The sequence below is a fragment of the Procambarus clarkii genome, chromosome 60, assembly GCF_040958095.1.
Source record: "Procambarus clarkii isolate CNS0578487 chromosome 60, FALCON_Pclarkii_2.0, whole genome shotgun sequence".
Lineage (NCBI taxonomy): Eukaryota > Metazoa > Arthropoda > Malacostraca > Decapoda > Cambaridae > Procambarus > Procambarus clarkii.
In genome coordinates this window covers 11,018,888-11,036,240 of record NC_091209.1, presented here as the reverse complement: position 1 = coordinate 11,036,240, position 17,353 = coordinate 11,018,888, and the positions used below count along the sequence as shown (strand labels likewise).

Here is a 17,353-nt window from a genome sequence, read left to right as displayed (position 1 = left end):
CCCCCCAAAAAATTTAATGACAATTTTAGCAGATATAAAACATTTTATTATTGCTTCATTTTAGCATTATGGTGACATTTGGTTGGTTAAAATTATAAAAATTAACATGTAACATTTGTAGACCAAAAATCGGCTGAAATAATTTCCATTGAAAACTGTAAGAAAAATTACTTTCATGGCTTGGGACACCTGTACCGAATACATACATACATACATACACACACATGGGGATGGGGCCTCGTAGCCTGGTGGATAGCGCGCAGGATTCGTAATTCTGTGGCGCGGGTTCGATTCCCGCACGAGGCGGAAACAAATGGGCAAAGTTTCTTTCACCCTGAATGCCCCTGTTACCTAGCAGTAAAATAGGTACCTGGGAGTTAGTCAGCTGTCACGGGCTACTTCCTGGGGTGTGTGTGTGTGGTGTGGAAGAAAAAAAAAAAAAAAAGTTAGCAAACAGTTGATTGACAGTTGACAGGCGGGCCGAAAGAGCAAAGCTCAACCCCCGTAAAAACACAACTAGTAAACACACACACACACACACACATATATATACACATATACATACATTTGACAAGTTTGCCAACTTTTTCAAGAGTAACACAAACAGGAAATCTGCTGCAGTTCATATACCCACAACCCCACACAAGGTAAAATGTTTACATCCTGTAGACTTGGGTACACTAGTTACCTAATCACTACTAAACAATTCTTACCTTTCAATAAAAATTACAATGTGTGGTCACATCTGTGGTAGAAAATAATAATAAAAGAGTAATTATTAATCGATATAAACAATTGTATAGCCAGTATATACACACACACACATATATATATATATATATATATATACTGGCTATAATGTGCAATAAATCCCATTACCTGCTCTGCACTATGGTTTTTACACGCCCCAAAAACTGAATTGCAGATGTTTGGTATCTACAGGTAACGCAACTGATCCAAACTGCAATTTCCTTTTACAAAACAGCATAACCTTTAGCATTTTTTATGAATGGTAATGTAAGAAATCTTGATACAAGAAGCAGATGATTTTTTTTTTTTTTTTAGAGTAACAAAAAATAAGAGAAGTGACTAAGCCAGACAAGACTGAGTAAAGGTGTTCTTGGTTACATCAGGCATTTTTGTTGTTCTTTGCAGTTTTCTCTGATTTCAACTCTATATAGGCAAATACATTGTAAAACAATAATTAAATAATCATTTATTAAACCATTATTTTGAAAATACATTTAGTACATAGGAGTACAAATACACACAAACATTCACACTCGCAGGAATTTGATAGACTAGGCCTCCAGCAAGGGCCAGACAGGCTTTTGCAAGTCAAACCGTTTACATCAAGCACAATAAGAATGTACAGCTGGCTGGGTTTTGCATCTGATATCTAGCTGGATATTTTATGACAAGCTTGTAATAAAGCTTCTACATGTTTAATTAAAAACTAACTTGGGATTTTAATAACCCTGAACAATTATAATCAAGTATAATACCGAGAAATTGTAAATAACACAAATTAACATTTGTGTCACTCACATTTTCATTAAGGAAAAATAATTCTGATCTATCAATACTGTATATATGATGTCTAGCAGAAAAGTTTCACAATTAGTGTTATTAAATGTTTATCTAATTGCAGTACAGTATACATCTTCACTGGATTTATATATCTTTTACTGTACAACCTACAAAAGAAAGAATTCTGTTCATAGATGCGACAACAATACATACCATAAGTACAGTATTTTGTAGCATTTCAGTATGAAATTGCAATATTCAGTACTATCACACAGAAGAAAAACATTTCTTGTAGACCTAAGTTAAATGCAGTCATAAACCCAAGCAATTACAGTACTTCATTATAACTAAAAATAGTGACTAAAACATTACATGTTAATAAAATGATATATTAATGTATTTTAATTTCACCTACGGCTGTATGATGATATACAATGATGATTAGTAGTAGTAGGCATGAGTAAACAACATAATACTTACATCACAAAAAGGATATAAGTACAATGATAGTTGAAAACTGGTGAAACATTTTCTTTTTTCTTTTCTTATGTGGAACTCCTTCATCTTCTTTCTCTCGCTCACAAAACTTGGGAAAATGGTTCAGGCCTATCTCGCCTCCCCCGAAGAAGCCGAAGATGGGTGTGTTGGGGAAGAACTGCCTGAAGGCCTTAGTTTCCACATTGTGGTAATCAAACCAGGGATTGCCTCGACGACGATACCAAGAGTAGCCACGACCACAGCAGGAAAACATAAAAGCTACACTCTGGTCTTCAGGAAGTCCACATGATTTTAACTGAAACAGAAATACAGTATATTTACAGATCAAAGGAAAAACCAGATTTGAATGTAATGGAATGGCAATTTCTGGACAAACCCCTGTTAACTCCCTGAATTAGGGAGCCAGCAGGGCAGGCCCAGAAATTGGAGTTTCATTATATTGTACTCGACACTGGTTTTCTGGGGAAGCCTCTTGTTGAGGTGGCCCCTTGATTACTGGACTGTATCAGCCATGGAGTTCAGTTCGGCCTACTGGGAACCAGAGCCAGAACCTGGCCCCCTTCACAAGAGGTGCAGGAAGCAGGACACTCAACGACCTCACTGGGAAAGGCACTCAAAAAGTCAGGGAATCAATACAGACCACTGCACTGCTAGGTTGAAAAGAAACTGAAGCCTGACAGCTGAGTGGACAGTGCTTTGGATTCATAGTCCTAAGGTTCTGGGTTCGATCCCCGGTGGAGGAGGAAACAAATGGGCAGAGTTTCTTTCACCTTGATGCACCTGTTCACCTAACAGTAAATAGGTACCTGGGAATTAACTGCTACGGGGTGCTTCCTGGGGATGTGTAATAAAAAAAAGAAGGCCTGGTCGAGGACTGGGCTGCGGGGCCGATAACTTCAAGGAGATAATAAGCCTCACAAGCCGCTGAATGAACTCCAACAACATAAACAAATTACAAAAAATCTCTCCTAACAAGAGAGGTGGGCCAGCTCTGGGGCATCCAACCAGGCACACAACCTAGAACACTGAAGTTTGGCAAAGCGAACCTGTAAAACTGTACCCACCTGATATGCATGAACTTTGTTAGGAGGGTCAGATAGGAGAGCCACATGGGAAGCACAAACCCCATATACCTCTGGTACATATAGGTGTCTCCGACCCAACAGGTGGCATTGAGGAGGCAGAATGAATGATACCTGGTTGATGGGGTTCTGGAAGTTCTACTCCCCAAGCCCGGCCCGAGGCCAGGCTTGACTTGTGAGAGTTTGGTTCACCAGGCTGTTGCTTGGAGCAGCCCACAGCCCGGTTGGTCCAGCACTCCTTGGAGGAAACAATCTAATTTCCTCTTGAAGATGTCCACAGTTGTTCCGGCAATATTTCTTACGCTCGCTGGGAGGGTGTTGAACAACTGTGGACCTCTGATGTTTATAGTGTTCTCTGATTGTGCCTATGGCACCCCTGCTCTTCACCGATTCTTCCATATCGTTCACTCCAGTACATTGTTATTTTACTGTGTAGATTTGGTACTTGGCCCTTCAGTATCTTCCACGTGTATATTAATATTATATGAATAATCGTCACCCCATGGCATAGGCAACAAACAATCCTGAAATTCACACAATGCAACGGGTTCAGAGGGAATATCCACATGCCACACCGTACCTGTAAGGAATTTCCAGGGAGGCAGAAGGGCGGGCTTACCCCGGAAATGTACAGTATAATACATACCAATTTTATTTATGAATGCAATTCAATACTGTACGATAATATTTTGTAACTGTTCTTAACATACATAGTAACACTGCTCCATTTTGTTGTTTGTCCTATTTAGTACACTGCACTCTCAATCAAATCAGCCAATTTATACCCGACCCCTCACTGTGCATCTTGTGGCTTTTTCTCAATTCTGCCCATTTTCAATAATGAATAATAATTTTCATCACCTGTATTGCCTTTTCCTTAACATAAACAATACATTTATTTCTCAATATCCTTGCACTACTGAATGATTTTGCATACACTGTGCAGAATACTCTCAGCAGAAAACTTTAAATCTGAACTTTTTTCTTTCATTTATGAGAAACAGTGCAAGTACCAATACCATACTCCTTATGACAACTCATTAATATCATCACCACTTCTCTTTTTTCATCAACATGTTAGCCTTATATTTCTTTCCTCCTCCAGCTTGACTAATGCTGCCACTGCACGTAGTTCCTACACAACATTAGTCAAAGTAAAAAAAGAATCAAATCCTTCAGTGTCCAAACAATCACCTTGCACTAACACATGAGAAAGAGCATTTCTTGTACATAAAAGTATGAATAAAGACAACGAGCGTCGCATGTTCACTCCAGTGAACAAAGTGTTCACTGGAGTTTGGAGTTGAACATTTGCTTTGGAGTGTTCACTCCAGTGAACACTCCAAAGCAAATGTCCTATTCTGATAGACCACTCGGTTGCTTCCCAAGCCATAGCATTGGGGTGCCAAGTCTTAGGAAATCACCTTGAGCCTCTAAGGCCACCCCAAGCCTTCTGGGGAACCAAGACCAGAATCTGGCTCTCGCTACGAGGCAAGTATAGCTTAGGAACCGGAGATCAACCCAAAACTGAGAAGAAATTCACTAGAAAGCATAAGCACATTAAAACTAGATACTGCTTGAAGGAAATTAGTAATCCTGAGAAAAACAAGGCAAGTAATCATTAATTATATATTATTTTTCTTGCCTCACGTATGTGTTAGATTAGAAATTATATTTATTGAACCAATGACCCATTTTATTATTGCATTCTACATCTTTGTCTCCATCTTTTTATTATTATTAAGATCTCATGATAATACTGTACAAATCAAAATGCTAGCCATTAAATAAAAGACATTTTATTCAAGCCCTGTTGTAATTTTATGTCAGAATTTTAGGGGTAAAAGTTGGTAATTTTTCCATCTGGAGTTGTTTAAGTAGCTTACAGCTCTTAAATAATAATTTATTTGTACTTAAGCTCATGAAATATACCTACTTTTGTAGATATACATATTAACAAAAAATGTAATATAACAATGAATAGCGGAAATCAACTCACCTCTTTCATAAATTCAACTAAACCTTTAGGATTATTAATATATTTTGGGATAACGACTGAAGCTGCCATAACATTTGGTCCACATACGGCTATACCAAAACTACTCTGACTGAATGAAGCATTCTTCCCAGTATATACACTATCAGCAACACCACCTCCAAGAGCCAGTTTATGGTTTTGCCTGAAAATAACAAAACGTTAATGCATTGAATCACTGCAATACATTATTAAATTAAAAAATAAAATAATCTTAAAGGTGATGTCTTTCTCCAGCCTAATCAGTTTGTAGCTCATCAAAAATAACAAATCAATCTTTTAGAAAAAGAAAACTTACCTGAGCAAAGCTGACTGAATAATGGCTTCAGTGAATCCTTCCTCAAGACCGGCATCAAATATCAGTAGAGCTTTGAGTTGGTCATCATGTGACATAGATGTCAAGTGGTTGAGCTCATCAGCAGTGATGGTGAGGTTTTCACAACACGCATCCTCATCTTTACGCTAAAAAAATAAAAATGATTGAAGTCTCCAGGAATGGTCCCTGGAAATTAAGCTTTTTACCCTATCTTCTTTAACACATTGATGACAATGCACTTCACTGGTGGTACTGTACACTGCAATGTACTACCAGTGAAGAACATTACTGCTAACATGTTAACGAGTATTTTCATATTTTTCATATTTCATATTTTCATATTTTCAAATATTTTCATATTTGTATGCTCTTTTTCGCATACTTTCTCATATGTTCATTCAGCACTGTTCATTCATACATATTTGATGAAATAATCTTCGCACTTTCTACACACATTTATTATTGCAAATGAAGACTACATACGAAACTGTCAAGCCAGCAAAAATTAATTTCTGCCTATCCAACTTTATTGGATAGGCAGTTCCAAGGGTTCCAAAGCCTTATGAGTGAAAAAGCATCTGCTGTTTATAGTTCTACATTGTGGCTTTTTGAGCTTAAAACCATTGCTCCTTGTTTGTTTTACATTTGACCTTTTGAAGAAGTTGTTTGGATTAACATCCTGTCATGTCTGGTTTGCAGTGATGTTAGCCCTGTGGCCCTCAACAGTTCCTGGTATGAGAGTCAACTTAATTCTGGAATGATTTTGTTGTCTTGTGTGGAACTTTCTTCAAAGCAACTATGTCTTCCTGAAGATGAGGTCTACATGCTTGGATATAATAATCCAACTGGGAACCAATAATAGGAACCCAAAAAATAGTCACCAAAGTGGGAAAATTCAAATACATTTTTTATACTGTAAATTAGTCTTAGTCAAACAACTTTGGCTCAAAGGAAATATAGATATAATATAGGACTTTTACTCTGGTCATACGATATTTGCAATTAAAATTATGAGAAGACTTTCAGTGGAGCAAATCTACATGCAGTGGAATTTCAACAACAATACTTGTTAAAAGTAAAATTCCAGAAAATTGTTACATATTCTAGTACAGTTAATGATCTTTGCAATGGTGAAATATGTTCGTACCATAAATCATTCATTCACTGAAGCTGTAGCTTTGGTTAAGCATCAGGCTCTAGAGACAAATCGAGATGTATAGAATTCACCAGGAAGACAGGGTGGATTCTATACATCTTTACCCTTCAGAACTGGGAAAAGGGAAGGTCTGGAGAACTTACATTAAGGAGAAGCCCAGACAAGATAAGCACACACTTGGGGAAACCTGGTATGAATCTCCAGAGCCAGGGAGAAACCCCATGGCATGTACCCAGAAAAAATAGGGGGAGCTCCCTGTAAAACCTGGGTACATCCCTGAGAAAGCCAACAGGGGTACAGGGAACCCAAATAAGAGACCCATCTACAGTGGAACCTCGATTAACGAATTTAATCAGTTCCGGCACCGGGCTCGTCATGTGAAACGCTCGTCTTTCGAAACAAATTTCCCCATTTAAAATAATGGAAATAAAATTAATCCGTTTTACCGCTGAAAAATATCAATATGATATTCGATTTTGTAAATAATGGAGCAGCCTACCTGACAAACACTGAACAAACCTTTATGACATTTTTCTTTTTTCAAATTTGTTAAATTTTTGTTTTTTATTTTTAATTTTTTTAAGAAAATGGAGCAGCCTACCTGACATACAATGAACAAACCTTTATGACATTTTTTCTTTTTTTCAAATTTGTTCAATTTTTTTAGTTTTTCACTTTTTTATAGAAAAAGGTTTGTTCAATGTCAGGTAGGCTGCTCCATTTTGTATAAAAAAAATATAAGAATTTGAAAAATAGAGTCATAAAGGTTTGTTTAGTAATTGTCAGGTAGGCAGCTCCATTTTGTATAAAAAAAAAAAAAAAATTTGAAAAATAGTCATAAAGGTTTGTTTAGTAATTGTCAGGTAGGCAGCTCCATTTTGTATAAAAAAAAAAAAAAAGAATTTGAAAAATAGAGTCATAAAGGTTCGTTTAGTAATTGTCAGGTAGGCAGCTCCATTTTGTATAAAAAAAACAAAAAAACAAAAAATAAACAAAAATTAACAAAATTGAAAAAAAGGAAAAGTGTCATAAAGGTTCGTTCAGTGTTTGTCAGGTAGGCTGCTCCATTATGACTTTGTTGACCAGACTAGACACTAGAAGGTGAAGGGACGATGACGTTTCGGTCCGTCCTGGACCATTCTCAAGTCGATTGAATCGACTTGAGAATGGTCCAGGACGGACCGAAACGTCGTCGTCCCTTCACCTTCTAGTGTGTGGTCTGGTCAACATACTTCAGCCACATTATTGTGACTCATTGTCTCCATTATGACATTTTTTCAATTTTTCATATTTATTCAATTTGGTTTGTATTTTTCATTTTTTATTAATAATGGAGCAGCCTACCTGGCACACACTGAACGAACCTTTATGACTTTTTCCTTTTTTCAAATTTGTTCATTTTTTTTTTATTTTTTGTTTTTCTTTATTTTTTTTGAACAAAATGGAGCTGCCTACCTGACAATCACTGAACAAACCTTTATGACATTTTCTCTTTTTCAAATTCTTTCAACTTTTTTTGTTATTTTTCATTTTTTTTAGAAAATGTAGCAGCCTACTTGACATTCGCTGAACGAACCTTTTTGACATTTGTTCTTTTTTTTTAAATTTTGTTTATTTTTTCTAATTTTGTCTAAAACACAAAAATCAATGCTTTGCAACATTACTGCAGTCACCCCTTTACATCCCAGCATCATTAGCATCTTTAAAACAACAAAAAAAGTTATTTGCATCGTCAGAGGTGTCCGAGAATTTGAGAACCAGTGGGAATGCTAGAAAGCACCATGTGCTTTTCTCGTTAATCAAGCGTAAGCTCGTCAATCGAGACAAATTTTCACCACGTGGTGAGCTCGTTATTCAAAATGCTCGTAGATTGAGGCACTCGTCACTCGAGGCTCCACTGTACTTACCTGCAGATTGGGTGGACTGCCAGGTAACAAATGAGTATGGCCTACCCCTCTGACATTACTCTAGGGATGCTGCTGCCATCTATTAGTGTTTGCAATGAGTAGTTATCCATCTGGTAGGTGACAGATATATATATCTGACATGTCCTGTGTTTCCAATTATAATCATCCTTAAAGAGGTGTGTGTGTAGACTCATATTTTCCATACTGTTGTTTTTGGAAATGGATTGAACTTTCTCTCTCCTGTTTCCTCTTTCCAGCAAGGTGATAAGACAAATTGTAAAGTTCTTTGCTGCTATTGGAAACATCTTCAAGAGTGCTTGAGGGAGGTCATGCTCTGGGTGAACCTAGGCAATGGCTAAGGGAACTTACGTTTCTTTTCCTTTTCTATGTACGTCATTATTTTTTATACCAATGCATTTATATCAGACAAATATTACATACTGTACAATACAGAAAATACTTACAAAATCTTTGAAAAATTTCTCATCACAAATTCTGAAGAACTTGAGTTGAACTCCAGGATGGTGTGGTATAAGCAGCACAGACACTGCATCTGCTTGCCGCAGGGAGGTACTATTCTGCTCAACCTCGATGCTGTAGCCTACACTAGAACGCTTGACAGGTTCACCGGTGGTCACAACAGTATTTGTAGCATCTGACGATGAACTGCAAGAGCTACCCAGTGAAACTCCTTCATTCTGAGATGTGTTTTCTGGCGACATGTTTGGGGATGATATGGTAGGTAATGATGAGTTTGACAATATGTTTTGTGATGAGGTGTTTGTTGGTATGTTTTGTGATGAAGTGCTTGTTGATGAAATGTTTTGTGATGAAATGTTTTGTGATGAGGTGTTTGGTGATGGCACGTTTGGCGATATTTCTTCTTTCTTCTGGCATTCCATTTTTTCTGTATTATCATGCCTTTTACTCCATTTATTAGGCTTACGTTTCTCTTTTTCTTTGCCATAGAGGTAAGATAGGATTTCTTGATTCATACTGCTGGCTGATTCAAGCCAGTGTCCTTGGTAGTTGTTTTCAACAGTTCCAATTACGCCTGTGGCCGAGACAAGTCCAAGTTCACAAGAAGATGGAAGGGATCCGCTTATATACTGTAGTAGTGTCAAATTTTCTGTGAAAGAAATAAAATAATAAAAACACATTTAATGAATACTGTATACTCTATATAAGAAACCAGCGTTGAATGTAATGAAACACCGTTTTCTGGTAGAGCCCCGGAGGCTCCCTTAAGCTAACAGAACTGATATATGCAATATTAGTTTGGGGTCTTCAGTCACAGGAGTTCTTATGCCTACCAGGAACCATGAGCTAGAACCTGGTCCCCACAGAAAGGTGCAGGGAGCAGTGGCCTATGAGCACTTTACATTTAAAGTATGTCATAACTGCCATCGACCGGAGAAGGGCCCAGAAAGGTAGCTGAATCAAAACAGACCAGTGTCTGGTTAACCTGTGCAATCTACATCCTAAAAGATCAAAATAACTCCCCTAGAAAGACACCAAACAAGCAACCCTTCATGCGACTAGCACTTCCACTCGTTAGTGCTACCCCCCCCCCACCCCCTATAAGGGAATAGGGGGGACCCGGCAGCTTACCACTCCAGGTCTTGAACGATGAAAAACTGCCAACCGGAGGGAGGGTGTCAGGGTGCCTCCGGGCTCACCCAGAAAATGGCGTTTGATTTGCCTACCTTTCTGGGTCCTTCCTCGGTTGATGGTAATTATGACATACAGTACTATAAATGTAAAGTGCTCATAGGCCATTGCTCCCTGCACCTGCCTGAGGGGACCAGATTCTGGCTCATGGTTCCTGGTAGGCATACGAACTCCTGTGACTGATGATCCTAAACTAATATAACACATAAGTTTGGATAGCTTCAGGGAGCCGACAAGGCTCCCCACAGAAAAGCAGGGAATTAAAAATCAATATTGTAAAATACAGAAGCAATGTATTGAGATAAAAACATGAGATTAAAAAATAAAGAATTGAGAGAACTGAACTGCCCATTTCTGAGCAGTGCCTTAGTTGTTCCCACAACCAGAATCAGAATCCACCAAGTATGCTAAAGACTACATGGAAGGACTCAATTTATATGAGATTAAGAGTAGGATACAAATATTTCTGGCAATAAGGTGTTTAGGTCAGTGAAAAAGAAAAGGAGTGTAAATTATGTAGTATGTCGCATGCCCATGCCTTAGATCACTATGTATTAGTGTGTAAACTTCTTGTTAACTATAGAAATAAGGACATCAGTAGTGTACCACATCAAATTGTTTGGATGTGTGATAATTGTATGATAGACAGAATACTTAGGAGCTGCAAGCACTTTGCCCCAAGGATGTAACACTTAAATCGAGTGTTCTTTCTCTTAGTTTGTCAGGTGTCTCTAAGGAGGCTCTTTCTAGCTAGATATTTCACTTGAGGGTGTAATTGTGATTTGTCTTTGCAAACTTTTATTTAGACCATAACTACCCTTGCCCTTCCCCATTAATTAAAGAAAATCAGATACTATACAACACCCTCAAACATAATTAATGGAAAGTACTCTATGCAAACACCCAAGGGAAAAAATGTGAAACAGTTCCCTAAATGTGTGAGGATGCAAACCAAGCACAAAGAGAGACTTGGAACAAGTCCCTTGACACAACCAAGCCAGTGGTATAGCATGGTGTAACTCAAAAGGAACCAAACCAAAATGATAAAGGCAAAATGCAAAAATCTTGAGAAAAGATATATCTGGGTTAGTCAGCCTTTGTCAAGCAGTGCAGGAAAGGAAATCATCAAATAAAGTTTTATCAGATAGTGATAGCCAAAGGCATATGAAAGTCTAGTAAAACAAACAATGGAACATTTTTTTCTAAGACAAAATATAATATTAAGGAAAACCCTTAACTTAACTGCAGAGCAAAGCAAGGTGACGGGTGGACAAAAGGACTAATTATGAGGATAGACAGCTATTCCAGCCCTGTTATGGTGACAGTGGAGTCACCTGGTGGCAGGCAGTGTAGCCTTTCGTCTACAAATAGGGGGTTTGCAGATTGACAATTAAGGTCTTGATATTTGTAATATTCACTTGCAGAGACAGTTTGGGTCATGATTCATTGTTTGTATTACAGTAAGCTACTGCTCTTGGTGGTAGCTTGAGTTAAGACTCACTATTGTCAAAACGAGGATACAAGTCTCAAGTGATATATGGAAGGTCCATACAAAGTATTCCCCATAAATTTCTTACCATCTTTCTCCTTTATGTTGAACACATCTGGTTTGCTTAACCAGTCTTCACTGCAAAACGCAATGCAATATCTTGGCTTGCTTACAATATGTTCAAAGAAACCCTCGAACAGACATCTTGGTGATGCTTCTCCCAGTGCCACCTGTGAAGATATAATAATGTTACAATGGTTGGGATACACAAGCTTGATTAGAATTCTACATAAAATTCATAGTTTTTTAGGGAATTAATACATCAAATTAAAATAAATAATTACTGTAATAATTATAACAGTGTACAAGCTGCAAATGTGCACCATAATTATATCACTAGATAATATAGTGATGTGTAATGTACAGTACATCTTTTGCTTTATTTCGCTAGTTTCCTCTAATAAACTCACCTTGCCTTCTGTTGTGGGTATGCTGTGTGGATGTATAGTCAAGTAATGAATCTTCCGACGCTTTTCCAGAATTTTGGATCCAACATCTGCCCAAATCCGGCACACACACCGAAGTCTTGATACCTCTCGGTAACTGAGGTTTTCAAAAATTTTCTAGGGGAAAAATTAATAGCAAAACTCTATTAAAATGTGAGCACATAAATGTGAGTACATAAAGTACTTTCAATACAAAATACAGCAATATGTTAGTTATTCAGTGATGTTAACTTGAGCAGTAATTAACAATCTGATATCACTGTTTCATTAAAGGAAACATGGAAACAATTACATGCTGTATATTTAAACTGCACTATACATACTGTATTATAAAACTAATCTTTTCAAAGCAATGAATCAGGGTCTGAATATGTAATTATTATACTGTCTTTCTATCACCAAAACTAACGCAACAATAAAACGTTACACCGTCACTTAGAACTAACTATAGAAGCATGAATGGCAAGTTTCGTTATATTTATCATACCTGGGTAAGTTCCCATGATCCAGAAAGTAGATTACCAATCTGATAAACACTGTCTAAGGAAGGTGTGGAAGAATTCATCGTCGTAGCGTCTGGCAGCCAGCGGCGGCCTGTTGTTGTTGTGGTTGTAGGGTTCGGGGCGGCTACAGCACAGGGCTCAGTGCACCCCGTCAACCCGGATACTAGTCACTTGCTGCAGAAACCGGATCACACTCGTATATTTCACACAATACAATACAACAATACAATACAATTTTATTTAGGTAAGGTACATACATACAATAAATTTTTACAAGGATTGGTAGACTTATAGGTAGAGCTAGTACATACAATGCCTAAAGCCACTATTACGCAAAGCGTTTCGGGCATAAATTTTTATACTTTTTATATGCTACATACATATTTTTACCATATTTTTACCCAAATTTGTACGTTTCGTATATATATATATGACTGGTCAATATTAAAACCACAATATAATGCTATTAACAGTTAAAATCTTCTACATAACAGTCATGCAGCTATTAAATGAAGTTGAGTGATGTGATGGACATAATCCGGGCTTCATAAGAACGACGCTCGTCAGCGCTAACTCTACACATCTTAATTAGATCTTCATAAAATGCTTCTGCCGAAACTGGCTTATAAGTATCATACCAAGACTTAATATGACCAACAAGACCCCCTAATTCTCCCTCATTAAACTCTAACATTTTCCTCTGAAAGCAGGCATTCTTTTTATCTAGTTTAAGCTGTATTTGTAATGCAAAATGATCACTTAGCACTTCATCCACAGTAAGACAATTCCCCTCTATGCCCTCAGTATTTAACAAACAAGCATAATCTAATCTCCCTCCCCTCAGATGAGTAGGAGAGGGCTCGCCCAGCAGTTGAACATCTTCATGTTCCTCCAGAAACTGGTACCATCTGCAACCATTCCTATTTGCTTTACCCCTTGATCCTAAAGCTGTAAACTTTAATCTTTAATACCTTTAAAACTTTAGACTTAAACTTTAAAAACTTAAAACCTTGATAACAGCATCATCTTCACTCTAATAAGACCTAATTGAATTACTCAGATTAGGCAAAATTGTAATTAATTTTGTCATATATACAAGAACCAATTAGATAAGTTCTTGCAAGGCGTGCTGAACCAACTGAGCTGTAGTAGATATGTTGCAGCTACGGGCAGCTGCAAACAACAGCCTGTTGGACCAAGTTAACACAAGCTCGGGGAGTAGAAGAACTCCCGAGACCCTCTTCAGGTAAGATATAGGTATATATATTCAGGGTTTAAAAAGTTATGAAAGTCATCTTTAGTTATCTTGAGATGATTTCGGGGCTTTTTAGTGTCCCCGCGGCCCGGTCCTCGACCAGGCCTCCACCCCCAGGAAGCAGCCCGTGACAGCTGACTAACTCCTGAGTACCTATTTACTGCTAGGTAACAGGGACATCCAGGGTGAAAGAAACTTTGCCCATTTGTTTCTGCCTCGTGTGGGAATCGAACCCGAGCCACAGAATTACGAGTCCTGCGCGCTATCCACCAGGCTTTCGTGGCCCCAAAGTGTATCAAGTGGGTGAGTATTATGTAAGTCTTATGAATAATTGGCCGGTAGAATTATTAGTCATTTATTTTCTATTTGTTTTCTTTAAAATAATTTTTTGCAAATGCTGTATACATATAGTTATTGAAAACATTCAATATTTATTCACAATACTCATGGCTATTCATCCTTTACATGCTTAAAATTGTACTACAGGTGTGGTTATATTTTACATTTTCATAATACACATGAACATACTTTGTAAAAAAAAATAATAATTGATTTGTAATTTATTTTGTAGATTTAATTGATAGGCTTCAAAATATGGAGAAAAACAATTGCCATTTTCGTAGTTTTTATTTCTAATTTATAAAATTTATACACTAGACTGTAATTTTGTCATCATATAGTTTCGAAACGTGCTTAAAGAGTATAGTTAATCGTGGTTAAAATGAATAAATATATATTTATTTTGAAAGAGATTATAAACTTGCATATTTGAACCAAGTATTTATCTGTACAATTTTCCGTTCTGTGCTTAAGTTCAAGCTCTATAGACACTCATAGATTGTACAAGCTCCATAGATACTAATAGACTGTACAAGCTCTATAAATACTCATAGATTGTCCAAGCTCTCTAAATACTCATAGATTGTCCAAACTCTATAGATACTCATAGATTTCTTCACAAAAACGTCCATTGCACATCAGTAGAATAGCAGACGAATGACCGTACTGGCAAGTCAGAGGGGTACGTCGATGTTACCAGTACGAGGAGTACAAGTTAGGTAAAGGAAGGAGGGCTGCAGATGTGTCTCCGCCTGCACACATCGTAGCAGCATTTGTTGTTGCCGGGACAGGCGCCGTCGTTGCTGCAGGGGATGGCGAAGCTGGAAGGGTTGCACCTTGTCCCAACTGCAGGGCACAGCAAGGGTTTCACTGTGGAGGACGACACAGGTTAGTTAAGTTCTGGGGTAGGCGGGCACGCTATGCAAGTGAGTTACTTTGTAATAATGTGGCACCTAATCATCAAAATACGCTCTCTATTTTTTACAAACTAATGTACCTTGATTATTCTACCTTCAGGTGTTGGTGTAGAGGAGAAGAGACGATTTTTGTTTACGATACATCAAACCTTGGGGCCACACCCGACCTGATCAAGGTCACGTCCAACCTGGTCAAGGGTTACACCCGACCTGGTCAAGGGCCACACCCGACCTGGTCAAGGGCCACACCCGACCTGGTCAAGGGCCACACCCGACCTGTTGGTCAAGATGACCAATACCACAGATGTTGGTATTGCCGCCATGGCCCAGGGAGACTTGGAAAGACTTACCTGTAGGCCGATTGATTGGGGAACGCTCGTCCTCGCAGCAGTAGAGAGCGTTGGTGGGCGTCCTGCAGAAGTAGCGGCACCCTTGGTTGCCACCACCTACATTCTGCGAGGTTACCACTGCCAAAGTCACCATTAACACCACCACTCCAGCAACCACGCCGCTTCCACGCATCTGCAACACAGTTATGTGCCTTAACTAATGTAATTACACTAGTTCACACCTAGCGTGGGCTTAATTTGTTTAATAAGGATGGCGGGAGTAAAGGCTGGAGAGGTCTAGTCTCTCGTTTACCCTCGCATCCCTGTTCTTATCATGATAACCTTGCAAATATTTGGGTTGATTTCTTGCAACCATTTCTCCGACCATCTTTGACGGTTATCAAAGTCTTCACGTTGTCTCCCAGTTGTCGTCTGTACTTATTCGTCTTCTGCGAAAATGGAAATGCTCGTGTTTGTGTTTCTTTTTCTACTCATATTCTATGCATTTTTTTTATTAACACATTTAGGTACATCTGTATTTGTGCCGCTACCCTAGACTATATGAAGGGGAATACAGTGCGTCATAAACCTAGTTACGTGGTGCTAAAAAAATCCCCATCACACAGGATGGTTAGTCATACAGAGGCATGTGATAAGTAGTCTGCACTGACAGACTCAGGGTGCATTATGAGGATATCATCAACACAAGAGTGAATAATGTAGCAGTAATACTAAAAGTCCCCATCTCACAGGATGGTTAGTCATACAGGGTCATATGTTCAATAGCCTACACTGGCAAAAATTCCTCAAGCCTCCAACTGGTTCTCTGATTTAATCTAGTTCACCACATCTGTGTTCTACCTCACTGATACAACGACAATTTTCCCTCTCCTTCCTGATACCTAATCTCTCCGGTTAGGTAATTATCAAGAGAAATTGCTAAGCCAGGATGGCCAGACACAAACACGGGAGTGTTACCACCACTCGTCACTTTCGTAACCATGATAAAAGTGCAATACGTTCTTGACTGAAGTTTATCTGAAGTGAACATAATTGTTTCGCTTTGCAAGGCGTCATGCATTGGGCAGCCCGGCTGGCAACTATAGTGAGGCGAGGCTACAGTAGTGTTACAACCACCCTCATCCAAATTTGCATGAAAATACAACCGGCAGTATGCATATGTATGAATGCATGTATACATTATATACATAAACATGCACACACACATTGCCATGCGGCAATACTTAAAAATCCTTCAAGGAAATGTTACCACCTACAAATGTCCACCTCTTTAACCCCTCTTAAAAAAAATAAAAAAAAAAATGTTGGGGCAAGTGTGTGGATCGAGGACAAGTTTTAGAGCAGTACTAGTCCCACCCTGCACTACGTGGTGTGTGTGTACTAAACTAGTTGTGCTTGCGTGGGTTGAGCTTCGGCTCTTTGGTCCCGCCTCTCAACCGTCAATCAACTGGTGTACAGGTTCCTGAGCCTACTGGGCTCTATCATATCTACATTTGAGACTGTGTATGGAGTCTACCTCCACCACATCACTGCCTAATGCATTCCATGCTTTTACTCTGACAGTGTCAAAGTTCTTTCTAACGTCTCTGTGGCTAATTTGGGTACTCAGTTTCCACCTGTGTCCCCTTGTGCGTGTTCCACCCATGCTGAAGAGTTTATGTTTAGCTACCCTGTCAATGTGTGTGTATGTATACTCACTTATTTATGCCTGCAGGATCGAGCTCTAGCTCTTGGACCCTGCTTTTCTAGCCATTGGTTGTCTAATGCAATGATCCCTAATCTATTTCCTATCATACATG

General features: G+C 38.5%; 1 protein-coding gene across 1 annotated transcript; it reads right to left on the bottom strand.

The window, feature by feature from the left end:
* Positions 1 to 1,203: 1,203 nt before the first annotated feature.
* Positions 1,204 to 12,834, bottom strand: LOC123766892 (uncharacterized). The gene is made up of 7 exons (XM_045756351.2): positions 12,678 to 12,834; positions 12,155 to 12,307; positions 11,773 to 11,914; positions 8,989 to 9,653; positions 5,444 to 5,607; positions 5,110 to 5,290; positions 1,204 to 2,323 (listed from the first exon to the last, which is right to left on the bottom strand). Exons 1-7 carry the CDS (start codon positions 12,753 to 12,755, stop codon positions 2,012 to 2,014), a joined length of 1,695 nt encoding a protein of 564 aa, XP_045612307.2. The 5' UTR covers positions 12,756 to 12,834; the 3' UTR covers positions 1,204 to 2,011.
* Between the last annotated feature and the right edge of the window lie 4,519 nt (positions 12,835 to 17,353).